Source organism: Carcharodon carcharias, chromosome 6 (genome assembly GCF_017639515.1).
Source record: "Carcharodon carcharias isolate sCarCar2 chromosome 6, sCarCar2.pri, whole genome shotgun sequence".
NCBI lineage: Eukaryota > Metazoa > Chordata > Chondrichthyes > Lamniformes > Lamnidae > Carcharodon > Carcharodon carcharias.
This window is the reverse complement of record NC_054472.1, coordinates 83,288,399-83,306,853: the sequence shown is the minus strand read 5'-3', so window position 1 is coordinate 83,306,853 and position 18,455 is coordinate 83,288,399. Positions and strand designations below refer to the sequence as shown.

Sequence of the window (18,455 nt, the reverse complement as noted above, 5' to 3'; positions counted from 1 at the left end):
GGATTGGCTGCCCACCCCTTGCCCTGCCTCAGTAAAACCCAGAAGTCTGCTGGATTGAATGGATTTCCAGGTGCACTTGGAAGTTTTGCTCATTGAACCCAGCCCCCAACTGCACCCAATTTCACTCATTCACATATGTTAAAATCTCCCCACACAAGGGTGACATTCTTAAATTTTCCTAAGCTATTTTGTCTTGTTTTCTTTTCTAGGATTTCCCCCATCTCATAGCTCCCCTAATTAGCAGCTGGCAATCTGCTCCTATACTGCTCCTAATGCTGCAGCTAAAAACAGTTATTGGGAAAAGGAGGCCATCAGCCTGAAACTATTTAAGAAATTGTTTCGCTATTTTTCCTACTGTCTATGTTTTGAAGTTATGATCTGGTAACTACTTCCCTACAATATAGCATGGCTGAGATTGACAATTCAGCACATTGGAGAACTGTGGTTGTAAATCTAACTTCTAAAAAACTGCAGGAATATTCAATTATGGAGGTTGTAAAACCTTTACTGAAGTCAATGGAAGTGAATATTGAGCAGTGTGTGTAACAATTGGACAGGGAATAAAATAGGCAGATGGGATTTACAATGTGTGAGGGAGGTGTATAACAGACGGGTGGGCTGTATAATGGGTGGCTGATGCAATATTGCCAGTTTTGGGACCTCACCAAAAATGGACGTTCTACCTCCGTGACATAGCAGTTAAACTATTATAACAAATTATAACAGTTTCATGCATAAGACCTTCAAGTCCATTTAGTCCACCTGTTCATAGTGTTCCTTTACCCGGAATTCCATTTGACGACAAGAGCCTGTCTAGTTCCTTTTTGAAACTCATTGGGTAAAACTTTTCGCTCACCTGCGGGCGCGCGCCCGACCCAATCGAGCATAAAATGACGTGCGATATTTTGGTCAGCGGGCCAAATTAAAAGGCCCTTTAAGGCCATTAAAAAGTTAATTAAAATAAATTTTTCGCTGTCCATCCAACCTTATGGTTGGCGGGCAGGTGAAAACGCCAAGTGACCTTTGTACATTTTTGGAAACCTCATCCACGGGCAGGATCAGGTTTCCAAATGCAAATAAGAATAAAATAAAAACGTTAATTTTTCATTAATAACAATTTGCTGCTCATGTGACAGCATCACATAAGGGGTCATGTTTCATTACATTTTTATTTAAAATTTTTTTTCATATATCTTCATCTCCCTGAGGCAGTTTTGTGCCTCAGGGAGATTATGTAGTGCGCAGTTGCCTGCATGCGCGAAGGTTGCACTCACCTGGCTTGCACACCTGCCCCCACCTGCATAGGCAGCCCTGAGCGCTGCCCCTCGCGTTTCACGCTGGATGGACCTTAATTGGCTTGCCAGCATGAAATTGCCTTCCAGGTCCGATTGCAGGCGGTAGTTGGGGCCCGCCTCTACAGAGCCTGCATGCCAAGGGCAAAATTCTGCCCATTACGATTTCTTCTTTTCCCGCCTGTGATGACATACTGTTCGAAATACTTATCACCCTTTTAGTAAAAAATGTTTCTTCTTCATTTCCTATATTGTTATTTTGTGTTTAATCTGTAAACATGACAAATTCTACATGACAAAATATCTTTGTTTGTTCAAACCCATTTATAAGTTCTTCTCTCATAGCATTTTACAGAACAGAAGAACAGAATTCACTTTCTTAGTTTTCTCTTTCCAATCAGAAAGAATCCAAGATAGTCATTTTTTCCTTATACATGGAACCATAATGTGCTTTACCTTTGAGCCACCCATTTCAATGTATTTTTTATTGAACACAAATATCAGTGAAAATAAGAAAATAATATATTTATGTTTTGCTTTCTTTATCTTTACAATTCAAATTGTTTTACAGATAAACCTATTTTTTGATGCTGATGTCTTATTATAAAATGCTTTCATTAATGGAATGACTTCAGTTCACTCAAGATTGCATATTCACGTCTACCCTCACCTTGAATGAATGAGTGTGAGCACTTTCAGTGCAAGTGTTAACCATGAATCTGTTAAAGCCTCAATTTCTGCTCGCAACTGCAACCATGATTCCCTTTTAGTTGGACCAAGGAGACCTAAGATTTGGCAAATAGTTATTCTGAGTTAAAGATTCATTTTTTATTTATACCAAATATTTCAACTGCAACAATTTCAATAGTTAAGAGAGTTAAACACAACCACTCAATGTAATTCTGTCACAAAACATCACAATGAGAAAGGATCCACGAAAGGATCTGGTTTGTATACCTCAAAATATATAAAGCCATACAAGGTTAAAATATAATTTTTCCAAAATGTTGAATATGATTTTTGTATTTTATATTTTGATTCAATTTTTTCTCCATGAGTGCCACAAATCTACATTCAAGCAGCAGGATAGAACAACATGGAACACATAACCACATGGGTACCCAATGAAGCCCTGCTTGAATCATGTCTCTTGTTGGGGTTACTTTAGTAATTGGTTAACTGGAGACATAAATCAAGCAGGGTAAGCAGAGAAATTGAATTCTGCTGGATTTTTAGCATTTCCTGACATGGAAATTTCTTTTCACTCGTCTGCTCCAAATACCAGCCTACATGAGAACTGATGGATTTCAAGGAAAATATACAAACTTGACATACAAACTTGACCAAGAGACAACCCTCAGATGCAAATTCATAAAATTTCAGTTGGATTTCTTTTATTTAAAAATGGCATAGAATATTATGCCAAAGTGACTGTAAATGCAGGTACTTTGTTTAACATGAACCTTAATTTAATTCAGTAAGTCTACACTGAGGAATTGAATAATTATAGATCAAGATTATGAAGTACATAACCATGTTTATAATTGACAAAGATTTGAATATTCCAACACTGCTAGATTAAGAAAAGAAACATTTCAAAATATTGCATTTGAGCTTTGAATTTTAAAGTTCTAAATTTTTAATTTTAGCAGGTATCAGTGATCATATATATCAGAACAGTTGTCATCAATCCATCAGTTAGCCAAAACAGCGTTCATCTTTGCCTTTATCCTGTTACTTACTAAATGATTTAATCCATTGCAAATTATCCAACTACTTCATGAGAAAAAATTAGAATACTTGCCTCCAACATTATTTTTGTAGGTGTTATATATTTCTTTCACTCTTCGATAGCGAAAAGCTAACTTCCGCATCCAATCAACCCCACCACGCACACCAGTTGCTAGGCAAAGATTTGCACTAGTTGCTGCAGCATGAAAGCCATCTGTTGCAAAGTTATAAGTGCTGTGCAAATGGATACAAATGAGACAGCCTTCAGTGGAGAATAGACACTTGTGGTATGTCACATAACATACTGTTATCTAAGAAGTAAATTCTATTGCTTAGTGATTAACATACCTCAAATCCTGCCCATTATCATCTGATGATACATCATCAATGTGAACTTGATCACATTCCTGTAAAGAATTAAGGATGTTAGGAAGGTAATTGAAATACAGATTGAAATTAAATTATTTTTGAAACAAGTCTGAGAACAATGGCAAAAAATGGGGAATTTGTACATTTCTGTTCAATTATTTTTTCTATTTGCTTTATTAAAACATGCCTGTAAGCGCCAAATTAAAATATTTACTGTTTTTTTATTCATACGCAGATAACATGTGAATAAAACAACATGGGTATAATGACACAATTTTAAAGCAAACGAGCAATAATCTGTACTCCTGGAAGAGAAGGGTAATCAATCGATGACAGACTTGCAAAACCATTTTTTTTGCAGCAAAGCAAAGAAAATGTATGATTCACTGTAGTATCACTTGGTATGGACAAAGACAGCAAAATTAATGACAACATTTTTAATATTCGTCAGCGTCAGACTCTTCTAATAGCAGGCGCCTGCTCTGGGGTGTTTCAGTAAATACAGAAGGGAATTCTAAAAGAATGAAACATAACGGTACATAAATGTATTAGTTACTTCTATTAAGGGCTATAAAAGCAAGTATACTTTTGGCCGAATCTTCCATGGAGTGGTAATCACTATGGGATTGCCACTCTGCTCCTATTTCCCATCTGGAGTCCTTCAAGAGCATTAGGAGAAACCAAGCCACACCACCTTTTACAGCACTAGCTGCCATATGCCGTTAAGTTTAAATGTCTCAGCTACTTTGACAAGCTACAGAGAGAAGCTAAATGTGTAAGCGGATGTATAGGATGGGCCAGTGGGGGACGGATTGGGGCTCAGTAGTATAGTTACCCAGAAGTTAGAACTGGTTTAATGCTTCCAACTTTTCCTCGGTAATTATTCTGCTAAATAAGATGGAACCATCCAAAATCTCTGACTTTAAATCTGAGCTTTGGATGATTCCAGGAACAAGGTAATTGCCCAATAGAAGTTGAAACTTCCCAGGCAATTCCCATGCAGTCCTTGTGTGAGGACTTCTGAGGGGTCCAGCGCATCTTCTGGGGTACCGCTGGGGTGTGACCCTCTGAAGAATGGAAGATCTGGGCCATTATGTTCAAGGACAACAACTTGTAGTTCTGTTGTGCCTTCGGAATAGTAAAATATCCCAAGACAGTGGCGTTATCAAACAAAATTTCACATTGAGCCCATAAGGAGATATTAGAAGGATGCTGAGTGAAGTTTTAAGGAGCATCTTAAAGGAGGAAAGAGAGGAATAGAGATGGAAAGGCTTAAGGAGGGAAGTCCAGTCCTTAGGGCTTTGCTGCTGAATGCATGGCTGTCATTGGTGGAATGGTTAAAATCAGAGGTGCTCAAGTGGCCAGAGTTGAAGAAACTCAGAAATTTTGAAGTGATGAAGGATGGAGGAGATTATAGAGATACCGATGGATGGGGCCATGAAGTGCTTTGAAAATAAGGATGAGAATTTTAAAATCATGGCATTGCTTAACTGTGTTCCCCAATGTGCGTCACTGAGCACAGGGCAGCTGGATGAACGAGACTTGATGTGGGTCAGGATGGAGGCAGCAAAGTTTTGGATGGCCTCAAGTTTATGGAAGGTAAAACTTGGGAAGCAAATTTGGAGATAAAAAGGCATGAATTAAGTTTTCAGCACCAAAGAAGCTGAGACAGGAGTGAAATTAGGTAATGTTACAAAGATGGAAATAGGCAGCCTTAGTAATGACACGGATATATGGTATGAAGCTCATCTCAGGGTCAAATATAATACCAAGATTACAAACAGTCTGGGTCAGCTTCATGCAGTTGCCAGGGAGATGGATGAAGTGAGTGGCCAACAAATAAAGTTTGTGGTGGGGGCCGAAGGCTTTGGTTTTTCTAATTTTTAGTTGAAGGAAACTTCTGCTCATCTAGATGTCGGGCACATATAATAAAACTATAATTCTTAATTTTCTTTCACAGTACTAAAAATGTTGCTGTTCCCCAGATTGTATACTGATCACGTTGTAATATTTGACGTGTTTTAGCAGACTTAAAGACTCAAATAACAGAAAACATGTTTCAAAATAAAAACCATCTTCAAATGATTAGGTAAGAAAATAAGTGAGAACTGAAAGGAAACAAATGGAAAGTTACCCTTTAAGGGTTACTTTGCTGACTCAAATTTAAATTTGCAAGTAGGTTTTGAACTGATGATTTAGTTATGCACATTTAATATCTTAAAATTCCTTTTCCTATATTTTATAAGGACTAAAGCAGCTGCAAATAAAATCCCTTACTTTCCATTTTATTGTTATGATTTGAATTTATATCATGTTCAGCTAAGTTGTTTCAGTCAATTTTTGGAGTAACAAAACACAGACTTACTGTTGTTGCATACTGCATGCTAAAAAAATTGAACCTGATGCAAACTGCCAATGAAATTATGACTCCTGATTGCCGTCGAGCCACACACCACCATTGCCTCAGGCTTGCATTTAAAAGGTAAGTAGATAAAAAAAATCTGCAACTAGTTTGCTGTAGATGCTCTATGTTCATGTTTTGCTAAATTGTATATAGCAAAAGAGTTTAACACGGGGCACTGCTAATAAAGCACACGAGAGCCAATCTACAATGCCGTATTCGGGAATCATACAAAATATGTGTTATAATGAGGGGCCCATTACAGGGTTGGCATTTTATATGGTTTTCTATTACAAAGGATGAGAAAAGGGAAGAGAGAAAGACAGAAATATATCGGAAATTGTGGCATAGCTGTTAATGCTAGAGTGAATCTTTTCTTTTACGGTAGAAAATGCTGCTTTATTTGTACATAGAATATTATTCTCTGAATAAACAAATAAAATGTTTACCCTTGAACATTTTCATTTTACTGGGTATTTTCAAGACACATTTTTCATCTGCCTGGACTTGTGGGTAAGGGAGGGAGAGAAGTGCAGAGAAACTAAAACCAGCTGTTTCTTAACAGAATTAAAATCCTGACCCTCAACCTCTGTTCTACTACATCTATTCTGCAATCAAACCTCTCCCAGCAAGAGTGAGGGCCAAGGAGGAAAAGACTTTGACCCTGTAACCTTCTCCTCCTTCCTAGAGGTCAACAACTTCAGATAAGAGAGAAAGAAAGTTAATGTGGCCTCACAGGAGGGCTATGAATTTAACATTTTGAAGTTGAAGACATAGTTCGGAAACTTTTTTTTAAGTTGTTTGTTTAATCTGTTTTAAAACAACTCGTGAAAATCTCTCTAATGTGATGATTTAGACAATTTGTTGTCGGCAGAGCTGATTTAATTTGATATCTGTTAAAAATAAACTGGCAGAGAAAAAATAATGAAGGCCACTGGTGGGGAGGGATAGAAACATTCAGTTGCTCCCAAACCCTCACACGGGGCTATAATCATTTTAATCAGAATAGGGGTGCTTGTGTGCATAAACAGAAGCAAAACCTGAAATTATACATACATTAACATCATGAACGACAAAATCCCTTCACCAGGAGCTACTTAGTGGAACTCCAGTACCCAATTACATACTAATTGGCTGTTAATGAACCTATTACAGCTATTCTTCTTTAACATCCTGTGTTTGTTTTCCCCTGCTTGCGTTGTTTGGGTTTTCAGCCATAAGTTGGGACAACTGTTTGAAGCATTGTTCAGAAAGCAAGCCTTCTATAATTATGTGACGCCAATTGTCACTCTTCTTGCTTAGGTAAAACATTCAACAGATGGGAACTTGTTTACTTGTGGGAGAGATTAAATATGGTAGCTTTAATGATCAATGATTGCACATGGTCTGATTACAGGTTAGAACTATTGTTTCTCTGTCCCTTATTTGGAATGTTTAATTGCCATTCCTATTAGGTGAAATAAATGTTTTGCCTTCAGGGGACTATATGTCACCTGTCCAAAATTGCAAGAAAAGCAATCTTACATTTTACAGAAGTTACATAAGTTTATAATGCAGAAGAAGACCATTTAGCCCGTTTTGTTTGTTCTGGTTAAATGCTGGAGCAATCGAAAACTAATACAATAGCCCCCACGTTCTTCCCATAGCCCTTTAACTTCTTCTGTTTCAAATGTTTGACATTTTCCCTTCAAAAAATCCAATGATCTCTGCCTCAACCACTGTCCATGCTCCAAAACCCGCAGAGTAAATACATTACTTCTGACCTCCTCACTCTTAATATGACAATTTTAAAATTGATGACTATTGTTCGCCAATTCCCCAAACAGAGGAAATAGTCTTTTCATATGCACTCTATCAAAATCCTTCAAAATTTTAAAAACTCTGCCAAAGCACCTATTGTCTGTCTTCGGTCCTGTAGAAACAGTTCCAGTATATCAAGTCTCTCCTCTTAATTATAGTTAACCCCGTAACACACTAATGTTGTTTTTTAAATGGGGTGGCAAAAACTGTACAGCATATCCTCACTGCTTCCAAGCCAATGTTTCACATGACTTTATCACTAATTTTTTACTCTTGCATCCTATGCCCCTACATGTTATTGATATTTTTTTAATGGCTTTATTTATCTGAAGTTACACTTTCAGGGACTTATTTGAACACATCTTGCTGTATATCTATGTCCTTCAGCACTTCTCACTTTAGTGTATAGTCCCAGTCCTTGTATTTCCTCCCAAAAGTCTGGAAAGCATAGAAATTATAGGCCAGTTAAGGCACAAGGGAGTTTGGCAAAGGTTGGATTGTATTTATTTTAATGCAAGAAGTCTGATGAATAAGGAAGATGAGTTGAGGGCACAAATTAACACATGGAAGTATGATGTCATTGCTGTCACAGAGACATGGTTGAGAGAGGGGCAGGATTGGCAGCTCAATATTCCAGGATATAGGGTCTTCAGGCGAGTCAAGGAAGGAGGTAAAAGATGAATGGGTATCACACTATTGATCAAGGAATCACTTACAACAGTAAGGAAGGATGACATCTTAGAAGGGCTCCTCAAATGAAGCCATGTGGGTAGAACTTAAAATAAAAAATGGAGCAATCACATTGCTGGGAGTGTACTATAGGCCCCCAAACAGTCAGAGAGAAGTAGAAGAGCAGATATGTAGGCAAATTTCAGAGAAGTGTAAAAATAATAGCGTAGTAGTAGTGGGGTATTTCAACTTCTCCAGTATCAACCAGGTTAGTCATAGTGTGATAGGTTTAGAGGGAACAGAATTCTTAAAATGCACTCCTCGACCACCACCATCTGCCTTCTGCCACTCAGCCAATTCTGGATCCAATTTGCCAAATTGCCTTGGATCCCATGATTGGATCCAGAATTGGCTGAGTGGCAGGAAGCAGAGGATGGTGATCGAGGGGTACTTTTGTGACTGGATGCCTGTGTCCAGTGGGGTTCCACAGGGATCGGTGTTGAGTCCCTTGCTGTTTGTGGTATATATAAATGATTTAGCCTTGAATGTAGGAGGGTTGATCAGTAAGGTCGCGGATGACACAAAAATTGGTGGGGTGGTAAATAGTGAGGAGAATAGCCTTAGATTACAGGAGGACATAGATGGGCTGGTCAGATGGGCTGATCAGTGGCAAATGGAATTTAATCCGGATAAGTGTGAGGTGATGCACTTGGGGGCAGGACAAACAATGCACGGGAATATATAATGGATGGTAGGACCCTGGGAAGTACCGAGGATCAGCGGGACCATGGGGTGCATGTCCACAAGTCCCTTAAGGAAGCAGGACAGGTAGATAAGGTAGTTAAGAAGGCATATGGGATTCTTGTCTTTATTAGCCGAGGCATAGAATATTAGAGCAGGGAGGTTATGCTGGAACTGTATAAAACGCTGGTTAGGCCACAGCTGGAGGATTGCATGCAGTTCTGAAATCTGCATTATAGGAAGGATGTGATTGCACTAGAGAGAGTGCAGAGGAGATTTACCAGGATGTTGCCTGGGCTGGAGAGTTTTAGTTATGTGGAGAGATTGGATAGACTGGGGTTATTTTCCCTGGAGCACAGGAGATTGAGGGGGGACATGATTGAGGTGTATAAAATTATGAGGGGCATTGTTAGGGTAGACAGGAAGGAACTTTTCCCCTTGGTGGAGTGATCAATAACCAGGGGTCTTAGATTTAAGGTAAAGGGCAGGAGGTTTAGAGGAGACGTGAGGAAGAATTTTTTCACCCAGAGGGTGGTGGGAATCTGGAACTCACTGTCTGAAAGGGTGATAGAGGCAGAAACCCTCATAACATTTAACAAGTATTTGGATGTGCACTTGCGATGCCATGGCATACAAGACTATGGGCCTAGTGCTGGAAAATGGGATTAGAATGGTTAGGTACTTGTTGACTGGTGCAGACTCGATGGGCCAAAGGGCCTTTTTCTGTGCTGTAGACCTCTATGACTCTAAAATGTACTATCTCACACTTATTCACTTTACACCTGTCTCTGCATTCCACTATCCTAAGACATCCTTAACTTTTTTACTATCTTCCTTGCTGTTTGTAAAGCCTCCTACATTTGTGCCATCAGAAAATTTTACATTGTACTTCTGATGCCCAAGCTCAAATCACTATAACAATAACTAAAATGAACTGAGTACTGATGCTTGGTTGCACCGCTTCCAGTGTTCTCTAATCCAGCAACACCCATTTATCCATAACCTTTGTTTCTTGATGAAAGCAAAATACTGCAGATGCTGGAAATCTGAAATAATAACAAGAAGTCATGCAAAAACTCAGCAACTCTGGCAGCATCTGTGGAGAGAGAAACTGAGGGCAGAATTTTGCCCTTGATGGGCGGGCGGGCAGCCGATCACCGCTGCCGAAACAGGCCCCGCTGCCATTTTAAGTGGGCGGGCCAATTAAGGCTATGCACTTCCTGTGCGGGGAGGTGGGGGGAGGGATTCCCCAACTGTCAGAGTGTGCTCTTTCATGCAAGCGTGCGAAAGAGCGCACATCTCTCTGAGACTAAGTGCTGCCTCAGGTTTCAAACTTCAAAAGTAGAATAATAAAAAATTATTAACACATCCCCCTCATGTGACAATGTCACACGAGATGGGACACGTTAATAAATATCGCAAAAACGTTATTAAACTTTTTTAAAACAGACATGAAACCTCATCTCGCCAGTGGATGAGGTTTCATGTTTTTTCAGAAGCCCGCTGGGGCTCCTGGCCTGCCCACCAACCTTAAGGTTGGACAGGCAGGGCCTTAAATTGGCTTAATGATCCTGTTAATGGCCTCAATTGGCCATTGATGGGTCAGCAGGCAGACAGCTGATTTTGCTGTCTCCCCGCCTTCCTGAATATTTAAATGGAGCGGGATGACGTCGGGGGTTCCTGCAACATCATCCCGTGTCATTTTTGCGTCAGCGAGCGGGCCTCCCCCCCAACTCGCCGATGAAAAAATTCTGCCCTGAGTTAACGTCTTGGTCCGTTTGATTCTTCTTCAGAGCTGAGCAGAGCTTTCTGTCAATCAACCAACTTTCTATCAATGTTATTTCATTTCTTAAGTTGTCTAAATTTTTATTGCAAGCTTCTTGGAAGATACTTTATTGAACCCATTCTACAAATCTACATAAATTATACCAACTGCATTTCCTTTGTCTATCCAATTGATCCCTTTGTTCAAAAACTTTATTGAATTTGTCAAATGTTACAACTTCTTACAAAAAATTCATTTTATCTAAATGTGTTGCTGCCAATTTATTAGCTCCCTTGTTAATTCTGCAGAACATCCTTCTTTCCGCTTGAACATATTTCCCTGTACCTCCCATTCTAAATGCTCCATTTGTCCAACTACATCCACTCCGTGGGAAGCAATCATTCACTGATTTTCGCGAGGGTGCCCCCTTATGTGGCAGGGAGGCAGGTTTACTGTCCATTTAAGGGTGGCAGGCAGACTGTCGAAGCTGGAGGGCCAATCAGAATCCTTCCTGCATGAACAGAAGAGCAGGCTATGATGGAAGGTAAGCGAGAAAGAAAGTAGTTTAAAATGGAGACGCCCTCTCTCCAATCTTTTAAAATGTAACTAAAATTGACTTTTGGAGCTAGTCCATTAATGTGGAGGTGTGTGGATAAAGCCCCCCTGCCAGATGCTGTATGGCTGTTCCTGCACGCAGGAAGGCAGAAAGGGCCTGCAGGCTTGCCTGGAGGGCTGCCCCATGGCCTGCTGAGATCTGCACGTGGTGGATACTTGGTGAGTGGCTATAGAGGTGGCACTGAGGTATGAAGGGGAAAGGGGATGGGTGGGGATACGGGATGGCATTGACTTGGCATGGAAAATGTGAGGGGCCATGGGGGTGGGCAGGTGTCATGAGCTGGTATTCAGCTGACATGGGGTAGTTGGGGCATGAGTTGGCATTGAGTTGGCATGGGTAACCAATCTCATTGGAATATTTGGCCACAGTATTCTTGGGGCATCCAGAGGAACGTTCCTGCTAGCTTAGCCACACAAAAGCTGGGTCAAAAAGATTTGAGGCAATTTTATGACATGACTGCTTTAGACAAATAGTATGTGCCATGCACCATCTACCTACTTGTCCCTCAACATTTTAATTGGGGTAATTTGTGCATAGCACACCAATGCATTGACTGCTCATTGAAAGGCCTCTTCCAAGATGTTGGTGGCTGAGTATAAGCATAAACAAGACTAGAAGTGATGCAATCTACTTTGGATTCAGTGTTCCATTTATGTTGGGCAGGCTGGCTTAAAATTGGGCCTATGTTGTGCTGCTTTACTTAAATTGCTGAATTTCAGTTTCTGGATTTTTTTTTTGTAGCATGAAATGACTTTGGCCCAGATTTTCAACACGACAGAAAGCCATTTTGTTGTGACAGAAAGAGCGGAAATGTCCGAAAATTGGAATTTCAGCCCCCAAATGCGGCACTTCCCATTTTCATGTGAAATCCGACATGTGCAGATTAGACCAGGTTTGAACATGGCGGATTCATTTGGACCTGGTCCCAGGGCACCTTTGGTGAAGGTCAGGCACCCTTTAGTCAGTACATGCGGTTTGAGTTCTCTCTCTCTTTGAAACTCCCTTTTCTTTTCTCTTTCTTCCCTTGCTAACTTCTCCCTCTGGAATTCAAGTTCAAGCTTTCACACCTCTTTTTTTCAAGTTCAAATTTTTCCTTTTCTCTCTCTCTTTCTTATATCAAGCTGCTTCATTTCTTTTTCTTTTGCTTTCTCAAGCTGCTTCATTTCTTTTTCTTTTGCTATCTCAAGCTGCTTCATCTGCAAGTGAATTCTAGCTAACGCAATTGAATTGCTGTCAGGATTAACTTTTCCTTCTTCTAATTTCAAATGCTGTGCTATTACCTCAACTCTGTCTGCTTTCATAGCCCTTGCTTTTAACTCTAACTTCAACTTTTCTGCTGATGCGATTAACCTAACCTTGGTTAATTGTGGCAAATCACTCAGTGATAAATCTTCATTCTCCAGAAATGCCATAGCCACTGACAAAGTCGTTCTGCTTTTCAATTAAATATTGTAACATTCACCACGAAAATCTCACCAGCCTTAACCTCCACAAATCCCAGTGCCTGTATTTGTCCGTGGATTCGTGGTCCCTCAAGAGTTCCCAATTTACGTTACAATCTGATTAGGGACCTGTAACCTTTTGTTTAAATTAGACAAAATTTTACCCACTCAGAGAATAAAGCCACAAGACTCCACAGTTTTAAACAAACAAAATAAACTTTACTATACCAAGTCAGAAAAATAAAACAAACTACAATATGTATAGTATACTCTAACATTCAGAATTAACATGAGGTAATTATAAATTAACAGGCAGATTGTGGTTAAACATACCATACAGCACATTAGATGCAACCAAGACAGATTCCACAGATTTTTCAGCAACATACTCAGAAGTCAGTGACCACTGTGAGTGACAATATCTGGTTAAAACTCTGTGTCCCTCATGAGTGATTTCAATTCTTCACTTTCGAAGATCAACCTCTGAATTCCTTCAAAAGCCACACAAACTCAGACTGCCTACCTCCTGATAGTTCAGTCTCTTCTCTTAAGACCGCATTCCACAGGGTTCATAAAGCTGCACTTCCACCTCTGGTTCAAGAAGGCAGCACACCATCACCCTACTGGCCAAGCCAGCGATGTGCCAAGCCATGAACAAATAGAAAAAAATTACCGGCACACTTCCAACTCTTTTGCAGACCACTAGCTTCACTAAGTAGGCACTGCCCCTGGGCTTCTCTGAACTCATCTCCTGGCTGCACCAAGCTATAAATGGTTCCCAGGACTTCACTGTGCCCTAACTGCCTGGAGCCTAAGGAGCTCCCAGGGTTTCTCTGTGAGCTGTAAAGCACACAAGGTTCAAACTGCAACTAACAGCTTCACATAGGGCTCCCAGGGCTTATTTGGGTCCTAACTACCTGCAGCCTGCTAACAGCAGCGTCTTTTCAGTACAGCCTCTTCCCATGCTGCAGAACATACAGATAAATTGAAACCAGAGAGTTTTCTTAAGCTCCACCCATCTTCATGATGACATAGTCTTTCAAGATTCAGTGAATGCTTTTAAACTAATTTAGCTCCAACTCCCAAAACAAAACATTTTTCTGGATGCACTTCTTTGTAAGTAGTGTACAGATCATGTCTCCAGCTAAGTTAGCCTATCTGCCGTTTTATGGCTGTTATCTTTCTAGCTGTTCACTCCTTAAACCACATGGCCCCTACCTTTTAAGTGTAGTGGACTCCAAGCTGCTTTAGTTGCATTTAGCCCATTTTCTACATTTAAACTTTAGTCTTCGCAGAACTAAACATTAGTTCTAAAATATTAACTATGAGCAAGATATTCATCACAGGGTAAAGTTAGAAATATTCCAATATATAAGGGGAAAAATTTGTTTGCATGCATGCTTCAAAGCTATGTCAAATCCCTAGAGGTAGAGACTGCTTCAGTCTGATACCTGAGCAACCTATGCAAGTTTCTCCATTAATATCACTGGAGAAACCTATGCAGGCTGTGCAGGTATTGGCCTGCAGCGCTGCCTGCCTCCAGGGAAGCAGTGTGGTCTGCCTTTACACAAGAACATTTTTGCCCCATACTATTTTGTTAGTGGACTCCAAGACCCTGAGAATGAATTGAGGAAAGTGCATAAGAATTGCTACTGCTATTTTTGACGATTACAATATTTTACAAAACCTTAAGCACACTTCAAATTATGCCAGCAAATTAATAATTGTACTGTTATAACAGCAGTTACATGGAAACTGAAGAAATCAAACTACCAGTTATTAAGGCATCAATATATCTACACTACTTCAGAACAAAATTTTGCGCTCAGTAAACCAAGATTTGCCAGACTACCCTCCTGCCTGCATTCAGTCACTTTAAGAAACTGGTGCAATGTTTATGACCTGTCTAACCTAACAGAAGTTGAAAGGCCAGTTCTGCTTCTATCAGGTAGCCAGCAACAAATTAGAAAATACATTTACATTTTCCGTCTTTTTTTTTGTTGAAAAACATACTATCACAGCTTACTGATGGAACAGACAGTACCTGTGAATTTAGTGTTTTCTTTCTTCGGACAGGTCTAAGTACATCTTCTTCCTTCTGTATTCGCCCCTGGAAAAATCTCTCCCTCAATTTACATACAATTGCACTTTCAAAATCCCACTGTCTAGCCACTGACCCATCATTCACCATAACAACATTTCTGCAGCTACTGATTTGCTCAATCACACCCTCTCTTCCACCTTTGATGCCCTCATTCACATTAAAGCTTTCACTTTCTGTCAACCTGGCCATTACCCCTAGTATGACCCTCATCTCTGCTCCCTTAAGCCCAAAGGATGCAGACTTGAAGGGATATGGCGGCAATTTGTTTAGTCATTCACCCCCAGATCTGGCTGGTCCACATGAAGCATTATCGGATGCTGCAAAAGTCTGTGAAAACCATTTACTAATCCAATATCATCCTACAATGCAAAGATAACTTGTGCATTCTTTACTACAAGTCTTCTTTTTTTTAACCCAACCCCCCTCCCATATCTCCTCCACCCCCATCTCCAACAACAAATCAGAGGAGCTCAATGGGTTTCTTTGTTATCCAACGGATAAGTGTTGATACCAAGCAACCGCTTGAATTGCTTTGCTCCTGATTGAGATGATGCGAGTTTGTGGTAGCGATTTGACTGTTTGATGCAAACCCAAACTTCAACTTCAAATTGTGGTTTCCTTGTATGTGTTCGCTTGTCGAAGTACGCTTTTGTTTTACCCTGTCACTTAGCGATTTCTTCTGCTTCTGCTCTGACATTCTCGTTGGATAGCTGTGATGACTAAACAACACCAGGATGTTCTTTGTGGTAAAGATGCAATACATGTTGCTATAGCACCTTTAGGATAACAGCTTGAGTTTTTCCACCTGTAACACAGGTGTCATCAAACAATGCAAGCTTATTGCGTATTCTGTAGTATGGGACCAATTCTTCTTCTACTTTTAAGTACTGGTTTACTTTCTGAAGTACATTGTCGCTGATTCTTCTTTCAACTCCTCTCATGTAACAAGATTCGTGGTCGCTTGCGAGATCACCGTGATCACATAGTCTTTGACATCGCAAGTCGCTTTGCTATTGCTAACACTGTCTGCAATAGAAGTACGGCTAAGCATGTCAGTTACTCAATTGCGAGTACCTGAGAGGTACTTGGCGTCGAGGTTGTACTGATAAAGATTTTCCGACCACTTGTATACGCATGAAAGTCAATGACAGATCCTGATGTGACTAACAATGTATAGTCAGCACTTGGTGATAGATTTGGAGAGTGAACTTTGTGCTGTAGAGGTACATGTGCCAATGTTCACAAGCATAGATGGAGGCTTTTGCTTCCAGCTCAAATATCATTTTTGCATTCAGTTTCTGACAACATGTATGATGCATAAGCAATTGGTTATTCACATCCTTCCATGCACTTAGAGAGTGCGGCTCCAATCACATTTCCTGACATCTGTTGTGACAAACCTTTCTGCATGTGGTTGAAATGCATGAGGACTGGCAGAGGTGCTATCTTCACATTTAAAGGGTCAATCTCTGTTTGTTATGCAATTGTCCATTCCCATTGTGCATCTTTGCGCTGTAACTTTTGAAGTGGCTCTGCAATCTCTGCGTATGTCGTAATGAATGTGAAAAAAGTTGGTAGATCGAAGGAATGATGCCAATTCTTTCACGTTAAATGAGGTCGAAAGTGCATGAATGGCTTTGACATTCTCAGGTGTAGGCTTTACGCTAGCTGTCTGAGGCTGAACCAAACTACTTGCAACCTTGGTGTCATATATGACCCGAGATGAGCTTTCAACTACATATTCACATCATTGCTAAGGCCACCTATTTCCACCTCAGGAACGTTGCCTGCTGAAGCCCTCATCACTGTTTATGTTACCTCCCGACTTGATGATTCAAATGCACTCCTGGATGGCTTCCCATATTCTACCCTCCATAAACTTGAAGTTATCCAAAACTTTGTTGCCTGTGTCCTAACTAGCACCAAGTCCCGTTCACCCATCACCCCTGTGCTTGATGACTTACACTGCCTCAATTTTAATGTGCTAGTCCTTGCTTTCAAATCCCTCAATGGCCTCACCTCTCCCTATGTCTGTAATTTCCTCCAACCCTAAATCCCTCTGAGATATCTGCCCTCCTCAAATTCTGGCCTTTATTGCATCCCCAATTTTAATCACTCCACTGCTGCCACTCTGCCTTCAGCTCTCTGGACACTAATCTCTCAAATTCCATCCTTAAATCTCTCTGCCTCTCTAACTCTCATTCATCCTTTAAGATGCTCTTTAAAATCTACCTCTTTGACCAAGCTTTGGGTCATTTGCCTAATATCTCCTTATGTGGTTCGGCATCATATCTTGTTTTATAATGCCCCTGTGAAGTGCTTTGGGGAGTTTTATTAGGTTAAATGCACAAGATAAGTAAGTGTTGTCATACAAGATGCGATGGCATGTACGTGTCTTAAGAAGGTGTAGTAAAGCACCATCTGTATCTAATAATCATTAAAACCAAATATAAAGGAAGAACTCAACTGAATACTGAAGTTACTTAATTAAAATATGGCAGGAATACTACTAGCAAAGAATGGTGTAAGATGATACTGAAATATTATTTTAATTTCTACAGTAACAGATCCATTTCAGGGAAATCTTTTCATTCGTATGGCTGGGGAAGCAGTTATAATTCAATGGCAAAGTTAACAATCCATTCAGGGAAATGAAAATCATATTTCAATGTCCTCTAGATCCATGGCTTTATCCGCCCTGATATCCCATTGATCCAGTTCATTTCATGCTCTCTGTTAACTGTAATTTTTTTATTTTGAGTTGCCTTTTTGAAATTCCTGACCTCTCTTATTTATGCACTCCTGCTTGGGGGACTAGAGCTGCAAATTTCAAAAGCCCCAGAAGATAGACTTCATTTAAAAGATGGTAGCAAGCAGCCAGTACTGAATGTGGTGAGCAGCTGCATGGTTGAGCAGGAGGTACAAAATTATAAGAGGCTAGTATGAGTTCAAGCTAACCTGTGCTACTTAAAGCCAACCTGTACATTCTTTTTATTCCTTCATGGAATGTGAGTGTCGCTGACTAGATCAGCATTTTTATTGCCCATCCCTAATTGCCCTTCAGAAAGTGGTGGTGAGCCACCTTCTTGAACTGCTGTAGTCCATGTGCTGTAGGTATACCCACAGTGCTGTTTGGGAGGGAATTCCAGGATTTTGACCCATCGACCGGCAATATAGTTCCAAGTCAGGATGGTGTATGCTTGGAGGGGAACTTGCAAGTGGTGATGTTTCCATGTCTCTGTTGCCCTTGTCCTCCTAGGCGGTAGAAGAACCTCTTAAAAGCAAGGTATAAAGGCGAGGCTGCAGAAGGATTAAGACAGATTAGGAGAATGGGCAAAGCAGTGGCAGATGGAATACAACATGGGGAAGTGTGAGGTCATGCACTTTGGTAGGAAGAATAGAGGCATAGACTATTTTCTAAATGGGGAAAGAATTCCGAAATTTGGAGTGCAAAGGGACTTGGGAGTCCTAGTCCAGGATTCTCTTAAGGTTAACTTGTAGGTTGAGTCAGTAGTTAGGAAGTCA

At 40.3% G+C, this 18,455-nt stretch overlaps 1 protein-coding gene across 1 annotated transcript in view; it reads right to left on the bottom strand.

Moving 5' to 3' along the window:
- eya1 (EYA transcriptional coactivator and phosphatase 1) overlaps window positions 1-18,455 on the bottom strand; it is a 238,579-nt gene that overhangs the window by 21,073 nt on the left and 199,051 nt on the right. Inside the window, exons 13-15 of the mRNA XM_041190565.1 lie at window positions 3,372-3,430; window positions 3,097-3,257; window positions 1,963-2,077 (exon numbers count right to left, since the gene is read on the bottom strand). Of these exons, the coding sequence (XP_041046499.1) occupies window positions 1,963-2,077; window positions 3,097-3,257; window positions 3,372-3,430 (335 nt within the window). The remainder of the gene's footprint in view (window positions 1-1,962; window positions 2,078-3,096; window positions 3,258-3,371; window positions 3,431-18,455) is intronic.